Genomic DNA, 19,146 nt, shown 5'->3' on the forward strand with positions numbered 1-19,146 from the left:
CTAAAATATAGTATCCATGGTATTATCTGATTGGAGGAGGAATTTGGAAACGTCAAACAGAAGCGTCCTATCTGGTGACATAATCACGCCGCGTCTATTCTATCACAAGTGCGGGTGTTCACTCTTAATTTACACCGGCGTACGCCAAAACTCGCCCAGGTTGGCGGACTTACTCGATACACCGCTCCATTCGCCGGTTGATCCACTCAAACCGGGCTACCAGGACCGTTGCGGATGCAAAAAGCGCCTCAGTATACATTATTGAGACAACAGCCATTGAGCAGTCGCAACCGGAGTCTTTAACACTTTATTGTAGCGGTTAACTTAATTTACGTCGCCAAGACTCAAAATCGAACCCGAGCGCCCCGGTGTCCATAACGAGTACACCCATTGTGACTTTAACGGCTACACTAGTCAATTGTTTGCTAATAATATAAGTTACCGTTATAGCTAGCTAGCTAATCACATTTATATGAAAAGTTTTAATGTAACAACGAACAAGGATACTAAGACAGTTAAACATTGCAACTAAAGAAATGAACAGCCGACTGCAAGAGATCCGCGAGCGACAAAAACTTAGGCGGCAGCTTTTAGCTCAACAGGCAAGTGGACTGTGAGCCTCTTGTTGTTAGCAAGTAACGTTAGCTAAGTGAGCTAACGTAAGCTATAGCTAACGTTATCTGTTGACCAACTGTGGCGCTGCTATCTAGATTACAGAATTGTTGTAATGAAAACTAATTTTCGACTGTGTGGTGAATAATAAATAACGTTACACACATGGGTGATGATAATTTAGCTGACATATCCGCATGTTTCGCTCTCGAGTGGACTGTTGGCACATACGCACTGTAGCTAGCTACATGTAAAATGAACGTAACATCAACATGTTGAAGCTATTTGAGCCACTATAGCTAGCTAACGTTAACCTTAACACAATTAACATCGTTGCATGACATGTCAGTTAGGATACATATAACGTTACAGGGAAATCGAGCAACATTAATTTAGAGTAACGTTAACGTTATATGTAAAAGATGTAAGATAAGATGGAACTTTATTAATCTCGAGGGAAATTATTAAACCTGGAGCTACATAACAGCAGTACAAAATACTGAGACAGACAACGTTGAGTACAACAATACATTATATAATAAAGGAGACAATAGTAGAATTTGAGAATATGTGACTTTGCACTGACTTTCTCATTCTTGTCTGACCACAGTTGGGAGCTGAAAGCGCAGACAGTATCGGAGCTGTCCTCAACAGTAAAGATGAACTAAAGGAGATAGAGGAGACAAGAGAATCATGCAGGTAAGATATAACCCAAAAACAGTGAACAAATGTCAAGGATGTTTACAGGAAAACGCATATCAGGGCAGGATTGGGAGACATTAGAAAGTAAAAGGAGACTTGGAAAGAGTACACATGTTGCATTTTAGCTCTCCCCATGTTCTGCACAGTTTCTTAATTAATGAGGTGAACTGAAACAACTCTCGTAAATTGGTAAAACGGCTACCCAAACAGGTTAGTATTAAAGGTGCAATTTGTAATATATTTACTGTACTAACCCTTGTGTTGACTTCGGGTCACATTGGCCCGTTTTAAATTTTTGTTTTATATCAGAAAATATTGGACGTAGAAATAAGTGCTGAAAATGTGGGAAGGGACATACATATATAGGGAAGGGAAGACAACACAAGGGTTAAATCCAACAGTTAATATGTCATCCGATATTAAGGAAACATGCTAAGCTGAAATACTATCTTTTTTGACAACAATGCTAAAGCCAGTTTTTTCTCCTCTTGAAATTTCCGTTCCGTGACAGAATTTCTGTTTGTGTTTTGGCCTGTTTGTTGTTATCAACCCAGTTTGTCAGCCAGGCTGGGTTGCCAGATATACCTGTAAAAACGTAAGCCCAGCGCGCTACAGCTGTAAGGTTAATACAGCCATAAAAGCAGCAAACAAACGAACAGGTGATTTTACCCGACAAAATTCTAAGCCTAAGTGTGTTCAGCCTTGTGGAAAAGGACAGCAAGGTAGTGGTATTTTTAGCGGTTCCTATTGTAATTCTAAGCTGAGTAAGTGTGTCTGTCTGGCGTGTGAAGAGGATGGCGAGGTTGTGGGATTTTTAGCATTTCCTATGGTAATTCTAATCCGAAAAAGTGTTTCTGTCAGTTGGGTACAGAGCTCCATGTGAGCACGGGCTTTTATGACTGTCAATATAGCCAGCATCTAACGTCAGCTACTCCACTGTGCTGTGAAGTAATGTCTGGCTATGTGAGACAAGCGTCTAGCAACATTGGTGTGGATGCTCCGGTATCAGCCTGGCAACCAACGTGAACTTCGAGTCTGGGGAGGATGGTCCGGGGAGACAACTCTCTCCAGTATTTTGAATTTGTACTGAAGTGACTATTTTAAACACTAGCTGTCAGTATTACATATTGGACCTTTAACCATAAATTCACAACGTTTGACTTTTAAGTCTCCAATAACTTACGTGTAGAAACGCTGCCTGATATAATGTTCAGAGAAGTAGAGCTGCTTGTAAGTTGATTGCTGAATTGTGAAGTTGCAATGCTTGGTGAAGGAACTGAGTTTTTATCTGTGTACACAAGGGTCATGTCCACTTTCACTGATCCACTCCTACATTGACAAAAAGAGACAGCAACACTTTTAGAAGAGAGTTAAAATAAATGTATAAAAATTAGTCAGTGATTCAAATTTAGTCTTACGTGAATGAATTAATGAAGGAGCGTCTGTAAGATAATCCATAGAGAGCTTTAGCCACTTTGTTTACCTGAAAAACAACATTACTGTCATTTCCAATAACAAATATAACAAATTACCACAAGCACCAACGAACAGCTTACCACAAATGCACAAGTTCCCTGATTGCCCTGCAAGGGATTTTGCTACCGTATAAAGATAATGGCCAGTGAGCCACACTGGGATCTAGGCTCAACTTCACTCTTGGGAACATGACTAACTTGCAGCCAGTGAGAACAAAAAAACACCTTCCAATATAATGCAATAGTCACTGTATGAACCAGACTCAATTACCAAAATATTGGTCAAATTAAGCAAAAAGGGAGTGACAAGAATTCCAAGAATAATATCAGCCTTTTTGTAGCTTTTGAATGATTAATCTATATCAAGCAAAAATGCATTGAACATGAGTGTTCCTATAATCAGTGTGGACGCTGATAAGATTTGTTTCCCAAAATGCAATGTTTTCTAAATATGAGCAGTTAAATTAAAAAGATGGTTATCTGTCTTATGATGGCCATGGAATATTATTGATACAATAAATGACCGACCTAAATAAACCTTGCCATGTTTCTAACCGTTTTATGACCAGAGACGTAACAAAACCCGGGTAAATATTGGAGATGTATTTGAAAGATGGAGACAGCTTAGAGCCCAAAAGGACGCAGAGTTGGCTAATTCCCTCCAGAACAGGTAAGCATTAGCTTCAGGCTAATTTATCACGACTACTAGGGACGGGCATTTTCAGTCATTTCAACATTTGTACATTTGTGTACTCAAATTGAGTTATATAGAGTACTCAAGTTAGTTACTCATAAAAGCAATTAAGACATAGCCAGTTAAGTGATCCCGACTGGTCCTGGCTAACGCCAGCTTGCTAACACTTGATAATTGCTAACGTTACCGGAGGACCAGGCAGGCAGGCGGGCCACAGCTGTTTACAACGTGTAGCCTGTTCAGCGGCCGTAGCCAAGAAACGGTGAGTAAAGGGTGGCTGTAAATCGAGTAGAGAGGACTGTGAGTTTGCTCTGTTTTTTGTGGTTGTTGCTGTAATTTTAAGCCCTGAAAGTGTTTGTCAGTCGGGTAGAGAGGACAGCGAGGTCATGCTGTTTTAGCGGTTGTTGCTGTCATTTTAGGCTGAGATAGGGGGATTGTCAGTCAGGTACAGAGCTCCGCGTGAGCACGGACTGTCAACATAGCCAGCATCTAACGTTAGCTACTCCGCTGTGCTGTGGAGTAAAGTCTGACTATGTGAGACAAGCGTCTAGCAACATTGTTTGATGCTGCGTTCTCAACCTGGCAACCTCCGTGAACTTCGAGTCTGGGGAGGAGGGGCCAGGGGAGACGACTCTCCAGTATTTTGAATTTGGACTGCAGTATCTATTTTAAACGCTAGCTATTACATATTGCATATTTAAGAGAAAGAAGAAAGGAGGGGGTGCAGTTGAAAGGAGGAATGTTAAAGATTTGAATATGCTACATGTGTACACATGTAGGGACTTAATGGCATGAAGAACACAAAAGCTTCCAGTCCAAGCCATTTTAAGTTATTTGTGCCATTTAGACCTAGTCCTTGTATTTGTGCATATATTGAGCATATTAAATACACTCACTTTTTGACATTCACCAGCTCCTCTCGTTTCTTCTTTAACATATTTTCGTAAACATTTGTCCAGCTTGCTTGCCAGTTTTGTCTTGTCATTGTCAGTGCTAAAATGTTGATTTTGTGCATTACTAAGCCACAGAATCAGGGAATGTATTTCCGCTGTTTGTGTTTTGCAGAGCTTCATTTGACAGTTCTGTCGCACCTTCCAAAAGAAAGGCACAGACAGAGGGAGAGGACACAGAGGAAGATGTGGAAGAACAAAAGGTGATCATTATGAATCTGCATGGGTTAAAAAAAAAGTCTCCACCTTATTGTAATGATAATAAACCTGATTAATATAGCACTTTTCAAAACAAATGTTAGTGATTTAAAGTATAAAACCACAATTACATTGACAATTAAATCAAAATATATGAATAAAACATCAGTAGGAAACAACAAAAGCAGATAAAACAAAGAACATGTAATGGATGAAACTTCAGGACAAGCCGGGGAGTGAGTATGTATGAGGGAGGATTTCAAATGACACAGACTGAACAAACTGCATCTTCTCAGGCAGTTTGTTCATCAGGGCAGTGGAAACAAAAGTGTGGTCCCTCCTGGTCTTTTGTCTGGACAGTGGGACTGTAAATAGGGCCGTTGCCTGAGGATCTCAGGCTATAAGCCAGGTCTTTTGAAAGTAGTCTAAATAGTAGGGCTTTGATTTGTTCTTATTAGCTCCAAAGATTTGCCAAACGACACGTACATATATTGGATATAGTCTGGGTATGGTCTAGACTGGGTAAACCCAGCCCGATCTACCGCGATTTGATTTTGCCCTGCATCTCAGGCTAGAAACCTGTACGTTTATCTATCCTGCTTCCGTTAAAATTTATTTACTTAAATTTTATTTTTATATATTTTGTACAGAACAGAAGCTGTGAACATGTTTAAATGTAATCTTCATGGGGGTTAGGTTGTAGGTTCTATCAAATTTAAATAATTCAGCATATTGTGAAGCTTGAGGTTAACTGTTAATGACTTTGGGTTGAATATGACATGGGCAGAATAAGGGGGTTGATATTGTCTCTGCTTACTCTTTTATTTTCCAGCTGACTGATTTGAAACTGAGAATCTTGACTATTTAACTGTAAGCCCTTCAATATGTTTTATGTGTTTCCCTCTATTTGTTATCCCAACTTCTATACTCATTTATTTGTTATTATAGGTAGTAATGTTCTCATGATTTTGATTCCACTCGAATTTTTTAAAATTGCTTTATGATCAATTTCTTTTCAGTTGTATTCATCTACAAAATACACGTGCCTCTCATTACAGATAGAGATTGTGTTCGTAGACAAACATATTAACCTCATTGTGTTGTTGTGTGTTAGGAAGAGGTCGAGGTGCAACTGCCGGATGAAAGCAACCCATATGAGGAAGTGTACAAGGACTCAAGTACTTTCCTTAAGGTTGGACAACTTGCTGTCTCTTTAAAGTAGTAGTATTGGGCACGTTGTTTTGTGTTACCAGTTGTGAGTATGTAAGCAATCTACAATTGCAGTGGTAATACTGTTCTGGCAACATTTGTGGGAAATCAGCAGGAAGAAGAGATCCTAAATCTCACAGGTGTTCAGGTGGGTTATACTGCCTGACAGCTCTGTACATTCATAGCATATTTGGAACTAACCGTAATGAACTGCTGTTGTATACGAAAGGGAGGGGCTGACCACAGCTGTGGATTCACAATACCTACGTGCTGATTATGCTTCTAGCTTGTGAATACTTTTTCGTGGCATTGTGATTTAATGTGGCGACACATTGTATATTTCAATTTGTATTGTATTCAAAGATAGTTTAATTCATATGTCTGGTACGGTGCGGTTTTAAAAGTGAAGATAGATTTCTGTTCTTTTATCATGTTCAGGTGCAATAACAATTTTGTTTCCAAAGAAAAATAACTAACTGTGATCCTTTTTGGACCATCACTGTGCATCTTAAAATTGTCCAAGGTTGTACATTACATATTCAATGCACATCTTTTCAATGTGTTTGTGTAAGTCTCACTTTCAGCAATGAGACTTGGCCACGTCAAAGTGAAATTATATCAGACCCACACTGTACATGTCAACAGTTCCTGATTGCCCCATCACATTCACCAGCATTATCAGTATCAACTTTTGCTTAAAAAGACGGTGTTAAATTCCAACTCATGAGATGGCTTGGTGATGCTAATTAGTCTGTCAAAATTCTATTCATTAATTTACAAAATGCTCTGCGTGGACTTGGTGACTAGATGGTGTGATGCAATAGGAAAACCTGTGACATTTGGCTGACTTAAAAGACACAAAAAAGCCCAAGCAGTCGGATAAAGATCGTACTGTATCTGTATCAGGTGTGCATCACCCATCAGCCATTCATATCTCAAACCTTGATAAACAAGTTCACACACACACACACACACACACACACAGCTCCTTCCACCGTGCGGTGTTTGGTGTTTTTAGCCCCCAACGTCGCCTTCCAGGCAGTGCGGCAATGGTTATGTTTCAAGAGTTAAGGTGAGGGTTAGCTGCCTGTAAGGCGACATTGGAGGCTTAAAACACCATCGAGCCCACCGTGCACACAGCGTCTGTCTCCATAAAGGAGAGAAGACGGCTGGCGAAATTCACAAGTTCACGAACTGTTGGTATCTATCTCGTGAACACCTTTACACAATCACACACTTAAAAGGGCTATAAAAATATTTTATATTCTGAATACAATGTTGAGTCCCGACCCAACTCTTAGCAAACAAGCGATTGTGCCTGCTTTAGAAAGTTAACTAGTCCCAAGTTTGCAGTAAAATGCAGTTGGGTTGTTGAGGTCAAAACACTATGTAGCAGCTGTGAATCAAATAAATGTATTATAAATAATGTTATGTCATTTTTTTACTCTTACGCTGAATGTTTGCTGCTTAAATCCAGATGAGTATTGAAAAGTATTTTCCGCAACTGAAAAAGGCCCGTGTTGAGGATGAGGACCAGCCTGAACCGGAGGTATCAGTCTGAAACAGAGCTGAACAGTCCGACCAGTGTAATTTAATTATGTTATTAATTTGTTTACAATATTTTCAGGCTTCAACCAGTGAAAGACAGGATCAGGGAGAGAAAGAGAGAGATTCGATAGGCATTGAAGTAGGAGAGGAGGACCACATCACTTAGTTTTTGGTACTTGATTGTTACGAAAATAAGTATTCCATAGTATAATATTTCATTTAGAAAGTGTTTTTTTTCCTCATATAAAAAATAAAATAAAAGATTTAAAGTAGCTGTACTCAATATTCAGAATATTAATATAGCAGCAAAAAATATATATATTTGCTATGTATAGATAAAGTGGAGTAATGGCGTCCTGTTTTAATAGCCAGTCCGGTCGTGTGTGCATGTTAGTGTTTATGACTGTGAAAAAATGTAAACTATCATGAATTGGGGAACGGTCTGTGAGAGCCATGTGGAGGCAATCCCAGCCCGCTGTTTTTTTTTTTTTCTTCAATATTTCAAGTTCAGCCCCTTTAAAAAATATTTAATTTTTTAGATATTGCAGAAATTGAATTAGAACTTGCAGTTCCAATTAGAGCTTTTTCAGTTTTATATATCAGCACTAAAATGCGTCAATACACATCAAGCTATTCATTTTTATTTTGTCTCTGTTTGTTCAGATATATTTTTCTTTTGACCCTCTCTCCTGCTCATCCTATTTATCTTATTTCATTCATTTTCAGGGTACCCAGAGTTTGAACCCTCACAATGACTACTGTCAGCACTTTGTCGACACAGGGCACAGGCCACAGAACTTCATCAGAGATGTTGGTAAGTGTAGGCTTGTGTGTATTTGTTTCATGTACATGTGCATGCTTGTGTGTAGTTCTGACCTGGTTGTCATCTGTGGTTCAGGCTTGGCTGACCGATTTGAAGAATACCCAAAGCTTCGAGAGCTGATTAGACTGAAGGACGAACTCATCTCCACCACCAACACCCCTCCCATGTATGTTAAATGATGATGTGAATATTAGAGTAAATATTTACCTGAACGCCAATGTGATTACACCCAGAGATAATGACTTGGCAGTTGGCATCAACTATTTTGAAAAAGGTTTGCTATTTAAGGTGTGTGTGTCTATGTGTTCAGGTACCTCCAGGCTGATCCAGAACACTTTGACCTACAGGATTTGAAGTGCAAGTTTGATGTAATTCTTCTTGAACCTCCCTTAGAGGAATATTACAGAGAATCAGGCATCAGCCACACCGAACGCTTCTGGACCTGGGATGATGTATGTACAGTATGCTTCTTATACTGGTTTGCATTAAGCAGTTTGTCCTAGTATGATGTGAATAGATAGAACATTGTTATGGCTGGTTCATAGGTCACAACAAAGAAGGTAGGCTATAACAATTATAAACTGAAATTTAAGGTAAGTGTATGTATGAAAGTGTATGAATGTACTACTGTGTGAATGTGAATCTGGGCAGGCAGGCTTAAATAACTTCCAGGAACAATGTGTATTGGTTTCCCTCTTACAGATAAGAATCTGCAACACACATACACACACCATTCTGCATGAATGATTTTGACATTGTGTTCACTCACCCCTCTTTTCCTTCTCTGCTCGCTGCTATTTTAGATCATGAAACTGGAAATTGAGGAGATATCAGCTCCACGTTCCTTTGTTTTTCTCTGGTGTGGCTCTGGTGAAGGCCTGGACTTGGGCAGAATGGTAACATGATCGCTCATTTAGTCAAAGCATACATTTAATTACAGGCAAACTCTTACTCGGTGTCCAATATAGTACATCTCATATTCTTTACTGGTTTTACAAGGTTTTGCAAATCAAGGCATGAAAGTTATTTTTTAAAACTGCCATTTTCAAGTCATTCAGGAACTCACTGGTTCAGTGTGCATCGGAAAACTGAGTTAGGCAACTGTGGCATGTGTGATGTTATGACAACAGCTTTGAAAACCTTATACGTCATATGTTCATACCAGACTATTCAAGGCTAAGCCACTCCGCAGAGACACCATGGTTTAATTCCAGCAAGCTGTCAAAACAAACTGTATTATTTACTTACTTATTGTATTGTTGCTGTCAATGGTGTGACGCATGTCCTCGTTTGAGCTTGTCAGTATCACTGAGTCACAGTTTGTCTCTGTGTTAGAAGATAGATTTTGTAGTAGCCTTTACCAGGGCAGGTATGTTTACACAGCATTCTTTTTTCAACAACTTTATGATTGACATTGGGAATGTGGATGGATTTTCCCCATTGTCTGTCCATTCTTTGGGGTCACAAGGGCTAGGGTAGTGAAACCAAAACTAGAAATTTGTATTGAGGCCAGCTGATGATGTTGATGTACATTTTTACATTTGCGTTTTATATATTTAAAAAAAGAGACAATGGGTGACTGCAAACTGCTAAAGGAATTTTGGTCTAATATAAAAAAGTTGTTCTTGGGCAACCTGTAGCTCACCCAGTCGAGTGTGCGCCCCATGTAGGCTGAGTCCTTGGCAGCGGCCAAGGTTCGAATCTGACTTGCGGCCCTTTGCTGCATGTCGTCCCCCCCTCTCCCGCCCCTTAACTATTTTCAAGCTGTCCTATCAATTAAAGGCCATAAAAATATAAAAACAAATAACTGTCTTGTATGTTTTGCTAGTGCCATTATCAAAATACAGAAAAAAAGTGAAGCATAGACAACTTTAGTAAGGGAAGGCTGATCTTGTCTATTGTAAGATAAATGGAAAAAGCTGTTAAACTCCAATGACTATTCTGTGTTATCTCAAATAGCATTCAACTACTACAAACAAGATACCAGCTAAACTGGGAAGCCAAAACATGATGTTTTGTGCAGATTACTCAGAAACTTGTATGTATTTAGTGTACGTAAAACTGAGAGAATCACAGGCATTATTGCTTTTGGAACCACAGAGTAGGCCATGTACTTTTCAGCAGTTAGAAATCTGTTTGCCTGGACTCACCAGATTTGTTAGTTGAATTTACATTTCTGATTTGCTACATGATGTTCCATACAGTAGATGGGAAGGGAAGCCTTACTGTGCATGCACTGTTGCACGTCTGCATTAATCCTCTCAGATTAATTAAAAAAGATTAACCTGTAAATATTAACAGCCACAAAAGGAGTACTTGTACACACTCCGTCATAATACTTCCCCTATTACACCCATTTCAGTGTTTGAGGAAGTGGGGCTTTAGGCGGTGTGAGGATATCTGTTGGATCAAGACCAACAAGAATAACCCAGGGAAGACCAAGGCACTGGACCCAAAAGCAGTATTTCAGAGGACCAAGGTACAGCAGAAATGTGAAATATATGTTCATGTTAATGTAAATATTACATACCAGTAATCTAAGTGCTTTGGGTTATGTTTTCCTTTCAAATCTGTTGATGTAGATGTAAGATACACAATTTAACAAGAGTCATCTACACATGATAATTGTAAAGTTAAACCAGTTCAAATTGTATATCATGATGTATACAACATATTCCCTCCAGGAACACTGCCTAATGGGAATCAAAGGAACGGTGCGTAGGAGTACTGACGGTGATTTCATCCATGCTAACGTGGACATTGACTTGATCATCACCGAGGAGCCTGAGATGGGAAATGTAGAGAAGCCTGTGGAGATCTTCCACATAATTGAGCATTTCTGTTTGGGCCGCAGGAGGTTGCACCTGTTTGGACGAGACTCAACCATCAGACCAGGTGAGATGGACATGCTCTTTCCTTTCAAAAAGTTGGCTAATAACTGCATGTTGTAGGTTTGCTTTTAGTTTAGTTTTCCTCCGTGCCTCTGCTTGTTTCTAAATACTTGTTGCTATTTATTTATTTTCTTCTCCTTCTAGGCTGGCTGACTGTGGGTCCTACTTTGACAAACAGTAACTTAAACCCAGAGTCTTATGCCTCGCATTTTGTCAACTCCCACCTATCTGGCTGCACCGAGGATATTGAGAGGCTGCGGCCTAAATCTCCCCCTGCTAAGCTGAAGTCGGACCGTGGTGGCGGAGCACCCAGAGGGGGGCGTGGTGGGCCAAATGCAGGAAGAGGCGGAGACAGAGGCCGTGAAAGAAACCGGCCAAATTTCCGTGGGGACAGGGGAGGGTTTAGGGGCAGGGGAGGGCCGCATAGGGGCTTTCCACCTCGCTAGAAGAAAGAGCTCATGCCAACCAGACTGATGCTAGGAATCCCCATCTGCATTCTCTGCAAACACAAGCTCATCTGTAATGCAGTCGGGGTATAGTATGATATTGTTGACAGCTGAGTAGATTAGCAAATGTGATCAATCTTTTTGAATATTTTTGTTTTGTTTATATTTTTTCATGGATATACTTAAGATTGAGTGGGTATTGTCTGAATAAACATTCCTTTCACTTTTTGTGTTCATGTGTTTTGGGATTTTTTGTATTAGGTTATGTCTTGTCCTTGATATCTATGCAGTTATGGATGTAATGTCAACTGTTACAGTTCAAAGAAAACGAAAACTCCGGCACCCACAGATAACTTTTTATTAAATGTGGGCAAAAGCGCATGTGTTTCAGCTAGAAGCCGTCATTAGCGTAATTAAAACTATCAGACAAGGCAATTAATATAGCCTACACAGTTAAGGTTCACACATCAATCAAGATAGAGGTTACATAATTAAATAATAGGATCCATACGTGGATGAACCGCTCAGAAATGTCATAATGGGATCATCTAGCTCTTATACTGATCAAATTTCACATGCTGTGAGTGCCAGAGTTTTCTTTAATCTTTGTCACTGCCGGGCACCCGATACACAGTATAAGATTTGAAGCTGTGCAATAAATATAACAGTTCACTAATATGTAGAGTGTGATAGAAAGTCAAATATGAGCAAATTGAACGTAAAAAAACCCCCCACTATTGTAAAGATATAAGAGGATTGTTGTAATTTTCAGACAATATGTCATTTCAGGGGGCTGTTACACTGTCGCTGGAACAGTTGGTTTATTTGCTGGTCATATACTGTAAAATGACAGCTAATCAAACACTGGATTGTTCTCTTATACAACTGCTTTTGTTGCCAAAGTATTTAACATGAGCGTCAGCTCCATGAAAGCTGATTGGCTGTTATCTTCTTTTCATGCTATGCCTGCCTGCTGTTGGAATGTTGGTTGCGTGCTGAGCACGTATGGGAAATGCCAACCATGTAGACTTAATGAGGGACCATTTGAGGAATGCCACACATCTTCTTTCTTAACTGCTACTTAAATGTACAGTACACGTTCCTTTGGATTGTTCTGTTGGCTCTGGGTCTGGCATTGCTTAACAGTTTTACCAAAAGGTAAAATGGCCTCCTGAAGCAACGTAAGGTCAGCATAATGGTGATCTCTGCCTACCTGATACCATTACATTTTGTACATTTTATAAAAGTCTACTGACCTTGGTGTCCCCTGACTTTTCATCTTGAACAACACAGAGGTTGACCTATTCTTTGGTTTTCAGTAAAACGTGGCTCGATTGTCATGAAATTTGGTACAGACATTCAGCATGTTTAAAAATTGTCATTGTGATCATGTTTGCGTACTGTAGATAACATTTAGCTCAATGTACCACTATGTCTAAGTAGTGCCCCACTGAGCCCTTAGCATGGCTGCAGAATCATAGTCTTGTACAGTTTTTGTGTGAAGCATTTTGTTTTTTAAATCTTGGATCCTTGAGTTACTTGTGTTGTTTTATATCTTTTTTAGCTTCATTCTTAAAACTAGAATTTGCTAGACTCATTTCTCAATCCCCTGCCAGTTCCTGTTGTGCCTGTTAGGGCCTAAACCCTGAAACTATGAGCATGAGTCTGTGTGGTGTGTTATATATACAGGCATAAACGAGGAGGACTAAACAATGGATAAACCAGTGTCTTCCATTGCATTCTTATTCTATGCTGTTCTTATTTTATTACCTTTAAAATGTGATATTACGAACATCATTGTGCACATTGTAAAATTACAGCATTGGTTGTTTCTTCTTTTACTTAAATATGTTTACATTGTCTTGACGCCTGATTTCTCTCTCAATCCCCCATGTTTTTTGTACCTCACTCTCGCTTTTGGAACAGAGGTTAGATTTGTGCTGCTGTATCAATTTCGTGATCTGAGAAAAGATTATGTCACCTGATTGGAACTACCACTTTTAAATATAATATTTGTGACTTGAAACATGATTAACACTGAAACCAACCTTTTGTCTTGGTTCTCATGGACTTGATGAGCTCAAGCAGAGTCCAGACAGATCATTTTCCATTTACAAGAATGCATTTATCTTTTACATAAATATATTGAGGTGTTTCAATATTCTTCTCAAAAATAAAACCTAAGAAATAATAATTTAGTTAGTTCCTTAAATGTAGTTTTACTAGAAACCTGTAGTCTTTGTATAGAATGCTCTCTATTGTTTGGGCACACAAGATTTTTTTTTTTATAGAAACAAAATAACAATGCTACACTACATAAGCGAGTTTCCTGCTTTGGCTGTCAGAGGTTTGAGAATGTAGTCGAACTGGAACTTATTTTCCCCTCTCATCCTATGGCAGAATTATTCTTGGAAGTCCCCGTGCTATGTGACATTTTGGTACTTACTGATTAAATATTGTCAACTTCCTCCTTCAACCTTTGCAATCAAGTAGTAGTAGTCTGAATTCTGCAGCTACTTTTGTTCTGCCGGTTGAACATGTGAAGGGAAATTTCTCAGTATCTGTTGTCGGGTCCTACCCATGTCTCCACCCATGTCTGCTGATCTGTTCCCCTTCATGTTTCAGTACATCTTATCCATACAGAAGTGTCATCAGGTACATTACAATATGCAGAGACATAGACAAGTAGACTACACAGCTACCTCACAATAAACCATAAAATTGGGTCGTAATTGCTGCATGTACAAACAACCTATCGTTATTTGGGGCAAGACAGCCTCCCATAAATACAACACTAAAGGTGATAGAGACTGTTAACTAGGTGTCTTTGCTGACAGATTGAGAGTAAGGTACCCTAAATCAGAGGTTCCAAACTAGGGAACGGGGCCCCTAAATTTTAAAATTGAACCATCATTAATGCTATTAGTTTTGTATGTGATTCTCCTGATATGACAAGTCAAGATGTCTGCTCTGAAAAAGTTTTTATGAAAAAGAGGCATTACAGAAAAGACTTTGGGACAATTAGGTAACATTACAGTAGCTTTTGTGCAAAATGATTCCAGAAGGTGCTTATTATCTTTTGGACAAAGTAGGAGGTCACCTATTAAGTACCTCTATACAAATCATCTTTGTGTTGGTTAATAAATCCATGTGTGCTAAACAGTTAAACAGTGCATTAGACCAATGTAGAGCTATCTCAGTCATACAATCCACAAAATGTGGAGATAATCAGAATATCATAGACATCTGTAGTCTATCTACCTACCTACCTATCTATCTTTACAAAGAAAGGTGCAGCATAAAGCATATTAACAATTTCAATTGCTTATCTTTTGCATAAAGTGTTGTCCCTTTGTCATGTTTAACGTCATGGAAGATAGAATAGTGTGTAGAAACCAACTGTCACCTCCGTAGTTAGCAAACTCAAGGATCCTGTTTTTATGTAGGTCATACAAGTAAGTGTCAGAACCTGAACAATCCACAACATGTGGAGATAATCAGAATATCATAGACATCTGTAGTCTATCTACCTACCTATCTATCTTTACAAAGAAAGGTGCAGCATAAAGCATGTTAACAATTTCAATTGCTTATCTTTAGCAAGTGTTGTCCCTTTGTCATGTTTAACATCATGGCAGATAGAATAGTCTGTAGAAACCAACTGTCACCTCCGTAGTTAGCATACTCAAGGATCCTGTTTTTATGTAGGTCTAGTTTTATGAGTTGAGTAATGTATGTGTAGATTGTGTGTCTGTGCCAAATGGATAGTAGCCCTGTGCAACTATAGTAATAATGTGTTTGATAAATTGATTTTTGAAAAAAACTGAGGATTTTAAATACGTTAATGTTGGAATTACCACAGTACAAAAGCACAGTATGTATGAAAGAGTGACATTAAATGCTCAATAACTGAATATGAGGCAGCCCCTGTTGAACACAATGAAAGATATGCGTTCCCGTTGGCTGCACAGAAGAAACAGCACACAATCTGTATCTGTTCTATAAGACTAGATATATAATCCCTAGATGCCACTGCTCACTGCAAGCTCGATGACATGAACGAGATGGCGTAGGGCCTACCATGGCACAAGTTGAGTCTGTTGAGGTTCTTTTCATACAATAATATTAATGTCATTACAGACAAATCATCTTTGCAAGACTTAGTAACACAATTGCGTTTTGGCACTGTAGAGGCTGAGACATGGCAGCGTATTGGATGTTTGAAATAGCAAGAAAGCTTTATTTACTCAAACAGCATTGGTATTCACGTCTATCAACACTCTCATCCATCAACCCTCCTCCTCTCTAACCTAACCTAATCTTTTCACATGGAAATAACACAATAGAACAGGTCCTGCAAGTTATGCATCAGGTTTGAAAAATAATGTATTGTCTCTCTCACAAATCCCTCACTGACAAGTCTTCACCTCATCTTTAAGGTGACAGGTTCCTTCTTAGTATCAGCTTGTACCATTCATTGAACAATTTCTGTGAATTTAACAATATTGCTGCACAGTTGGACCTGGGACTCCACCGAGGTAAGAAAACAAATATTTAAGTTTGACTTGGCTGTGTATAACTAATATATCCTACCACATATTTAGCAATTAATTTCAATGTTTAATACATATGTGCTTACATAAATGTAGTACATATGTAGAATTGGTGGTTTTCTGTACCACTTTCTTTGACTGGGAATTGAATTGTTTAATGAATGATTTGCATTTGGGATCAGAAAGCTATCAAAGGAATAATAACTATAATTCGCAATCTATGCTTTTCCTTTTCTTCCATGTGTATTGCTGTCACATTGCATGTTTTTATTGACTATTATTTTCCAGTTCAGCTCAGACACACCTTTGATATCCATTGTGTCATACAGCATCTTCTTAATCATAAGGCAAAAAAAACCTGAAGAACAATGCATTATTAAAAGTAATGCATATTATTCTGAAGGCTGTAACAGTTAAACAAACAGTAGCCTGTATACTTAACACTAATGGATTTCAATGTTTGGCTTGTCGGGCATTGCTGCTATATGAGCAACTAAGTGTTCTGTCAGCTGGATATAATGAATGCAGTGAGCAGAGCGGTTTTTATGCTAAGGCAGCTAAGATCGTCTAATTCAATGAATTTAACCCTTGTAAAGACAATTTCTTTGTCTGACAAATATGTATATAAAGTACATATAGGTATTCTGATACAAATAAGTGATGAATATCTGTTCATACAGGCTTATTGTTGACAAAGTTTAGAAATACTGTCTCACACTCAAAATGTGTGTGTTAAATCTCTTTTAAGCATTTGCTAAATTATGAGGACAAGAAGAACATACAGCACATAGTCAAAGTGATGTTATTGTGTATTAATAAGACAAGTATTTGACACACAACTGCTTGAGAGGAGTTTTACATCTCATTTTTCCCTCTCTCTCTCTCCACCGCACACTCGCTAATGTCTAAGTGTCATCCGCTGCCAACTGTCCTTACGGCGCTCAGCTAAAAAAAAGTTAATCAGTAATATGTTAATGTTAATTTGTACATTTTAAAAAGAAAGGTCAAACAGAGGAAAATAAACAATAGCAAAATAAATGACGTGCAGCTGGAAAGAAGTAATAGTTAATAGTAAAGCATGAGAATTTACCTGTAGCCTTGGGCAGCTCCACTGACTTCGTCAGCCTCCTTTTCTGCCGATTCTATATATGTAGAATCTGAGCAAATGTTCTTATATTTATGCTTTTTTTTTTAAATATACAATTGCTTTTATGTTTATGCTGTTATATTTGAGTAGCATATCTGTACACACATCTGAATTTATAAACTAGAGCAGCTAATCTGACAACAGAATGTATATTAGAATGGCATCAGTGTGTATATTTGTTCTGCATATTAAAATGTATTGAAAATGTTTTTATACTGAATTCTTGATATTTCACAGGAACGAGAAAAAGGGAGGATGGATCGTCTTATAGTCCTTCTGTTAGCAGGTATTTCTTGGAATAAATGCTGAGTATGTGAGGGTGTGTGTGTGTGTGTGTGTGTGTGTGTGTGACATGGAGAGAGATATGTATAATTTTATTTTGAATTTAAGTTTAATCATTGTCATTTTTTCTACAGGACTAGTGAGAACAGTGTCAATGTCAGCTACAACCACTATTGAAACAACAGGTAACATGATATTACTTATATTATATCATAGGCTAGCCCATATGAGAGAGAGAGAGAGAGAGAGAGGAAGAGATATTTGCACATCGTACTCTAGCATTGCGGTTCAGTGGTTGTAATTGATTGTCATGGTGAATTTCCTTTTAAGGCAAAGAGTACAACTGTTAATTTGTGCAAATGATTTGTACCCTTACTCCTTGAATGGTAAGACGGTTTCAGTTAAGAGCAGTAGTCAGTAAATGTAGGCTATATTTTTAGGCTGCATTCAGTCGATCCACAATTATCACGCTTTCTCTCGCTGTTTTAATATAGCGTAAATGTTTCATTTTTACAAATAGGTTAACTAATGTACTTCACTTCCATAAGAAGCTGCTGCTCACTCTGTGTCAAGTATGCCCAACGTGTATTCTCCATTTTAGCATCAATAAATCTGTGATCGACCTTGTGGTCTGTTGAACGTGAATGCACATCTATCCAAATTACCTCATCCTGGCTTGACCTATTTGCACCTCATCAGCCTGGCTTGGCCGTTGTGAAACGCACCAAGCCAAGATGCACCAATAAGACTAGGTCAACTCTCGCTTTATCGGTTATCCTGGATTTATAAATTCTATTTTTGTTCATACATCTCTGATGTATATAAGTGAAGCCAAAACATCTCGATTGCCCCCTGGTCACTGGCTGTAGTATAGGTAATCAATCCTACCCCCTCCATGTTAGTGGATGGGACAAGGGCCAAACTACAAAATCAAAGTAGACGTCAAAGTTTTCCCAATGATGTTTTTTGTTATTTAAGGGGGTTCTGATCACACTGTTCAAATGTTAGTTTTTCTGATAAAATTGCTTATTGTTAATTATTTAATGCGATAAAACGGGGTGAAACATAATGATTGACAGCTGGGATTGACTCACAGTTAGTCAAGCAGGTGTATGGGCGGGACTTCGATACCTCGGCTCCACCACCCGAACACTACTGCACAGACTCTGGCTCCAAAATGACAAGATGGTGTCACCCGTATCCAGGATATTTTGGCTTCACTTTTATACAGTCCGAGGAAGTGGAAACGCGTTATTAATCTTTATTTACAGTCTATGCTTGAGACCCAAAAGAGCAATATTGTAGTAAATAGGTTGATGCTGAGCTGATATTCAGTAATGCCAGTTCAGTGCTGGAAACTAGTGCTGTGGCAAATGTGCATCCGGCTCTCCCTTCCACTGGATGCATCAAGCATTGTTGCAACAAGTAAGAGTTGTTGTATACATCTTGTTTGTCACTATAATTTAATACGGTATGCAGAGCTGCATTTGTTACTGCTTGTAAAGCTCCTGCAAATACTACAATGATCAGAATTTTGTTGTTACAGGAATTAGTACACCAACAACTGCAACTACATTAGTCATGACCTCACCACCAGAAAACGTGACTTCACCAGC

At 38.7% G+C, this 19,146-nt stretch overlaps 2 protein-coding genes and 1 long non-coding RNA gene across 8 annotated transcripts in view; 2 read left to right on the forward strand and 1 right to left on the reverse strand.

The window, feature by feature from the left end:
* The window catches only part of prss12 (serine protease 12), a 23,892-nt gene extending 22,621 nt beyond the window's left edge, over positions 1-1,271 (reverse strand). For 2 of the 5 annotated variants that reach the window (XM_078260806.1, XM_078260790.1), the window contains exon 1: positions 778-1,152. The gene's annotated coding sequence lies outside the window, so the exon portion shown is untranslated. Of the gene's footprint in view, positions 1-777; positions 1,155-1,198 lie in introns of those variants that run through there. The other 3 variants (XM_078260797.1, XM_078260814.1, XM_078260821.1) reach the window with 3 other exon arrangements.
* Positions 113-13,410, forward strand: mettl14 (methyltransferase 14, N6-adenosine-methyltransferase non-catalytic subunit). Of its 2 annotated transcripts, XM_078260833.1 has the most exons (11): positions 114-602; positions 1,223-1,311; positions 4,549-4,636; positions 5,746-5,823; positions 8,115-8,202; positions 8,287-8,377; positions 8,522-8,663; positions 9,015-9,107; positions 10,574-10,690; positions 10,896-11,106; positions 11,247-13,410. In XM_078260833.1, the coding sequence occupies exons 1-11, from the start codon at positions 537-539 to the stop codon at positions 11,546-11,548; spliced, it is 1,365 nt and encodes a 454-aa protein (XP_078116959.1). In that variant the 5' UTR covers positions 114-536; the 3' UTR covers positions 11,549-13,410. The 2 variants fall into 2 exon arrangements, with proteins under 2 accessions (XP_078116968.1, XP_078116959.1); XM_078260842.1 differs by lacking the exon at positions 9,015-9,107 and having other exon boundaries at positions 113-602.
* Positions 13,411-15,907: 2,497 nt separating this feature from the next.
* LOC144524530 (uncharacterized) lies at positions 15,908-19,102 on the forward strand. Its single transcript, XR_013502615.1, has 4 exons — positions 15,908-16,086; positions 17,486-17,534; positions 17,665-17,715; positions 19,077-19,102. It is a non-coding gene; the product is annotated as an uncharacterized LOC144524530 (long non-coding RNA).
* Positions 19,103-19,146: the final 44 nt, after the last annotated feature.

Source organism: Sander vitreus, chromosome 2 (assembly GCF_031162955.1).
Source record: "Sander vitreus isolate 19-12246 chromosome 2, sanVit1, whole genome shotgun sequence".
NCBI lineage: Eukaryota > Metazoa > Chordata > Actinopteri > Perciformes > Percidae > Sander > Sander vitreus.

Excerpts from the sequence above, each read along its gene's own strand:
- mettl14 (XM_078260833.1), top strand. The coding sequence starts at position 537 with ATGAACAGCCGACTGCAAGAGATCCGCGAGCGACAAAAACTTAGGCGG. Across the intron at positions 8,203-8,286 it reads GAACTTCATCAGAGATGTTG|GCTTGGCTGACCGATTTGAA; the intron begins GTAAGTGTAGGC and ends TCTGTGGTTCAG. Across the intron at positions 11,107-11,246 it reads AGACTCAACCATCAGACCAG|GCTGGCTGACTGTGGGTCCT; the intron begins GTGAGATGGACA and ends TTCTCCTTCTAG.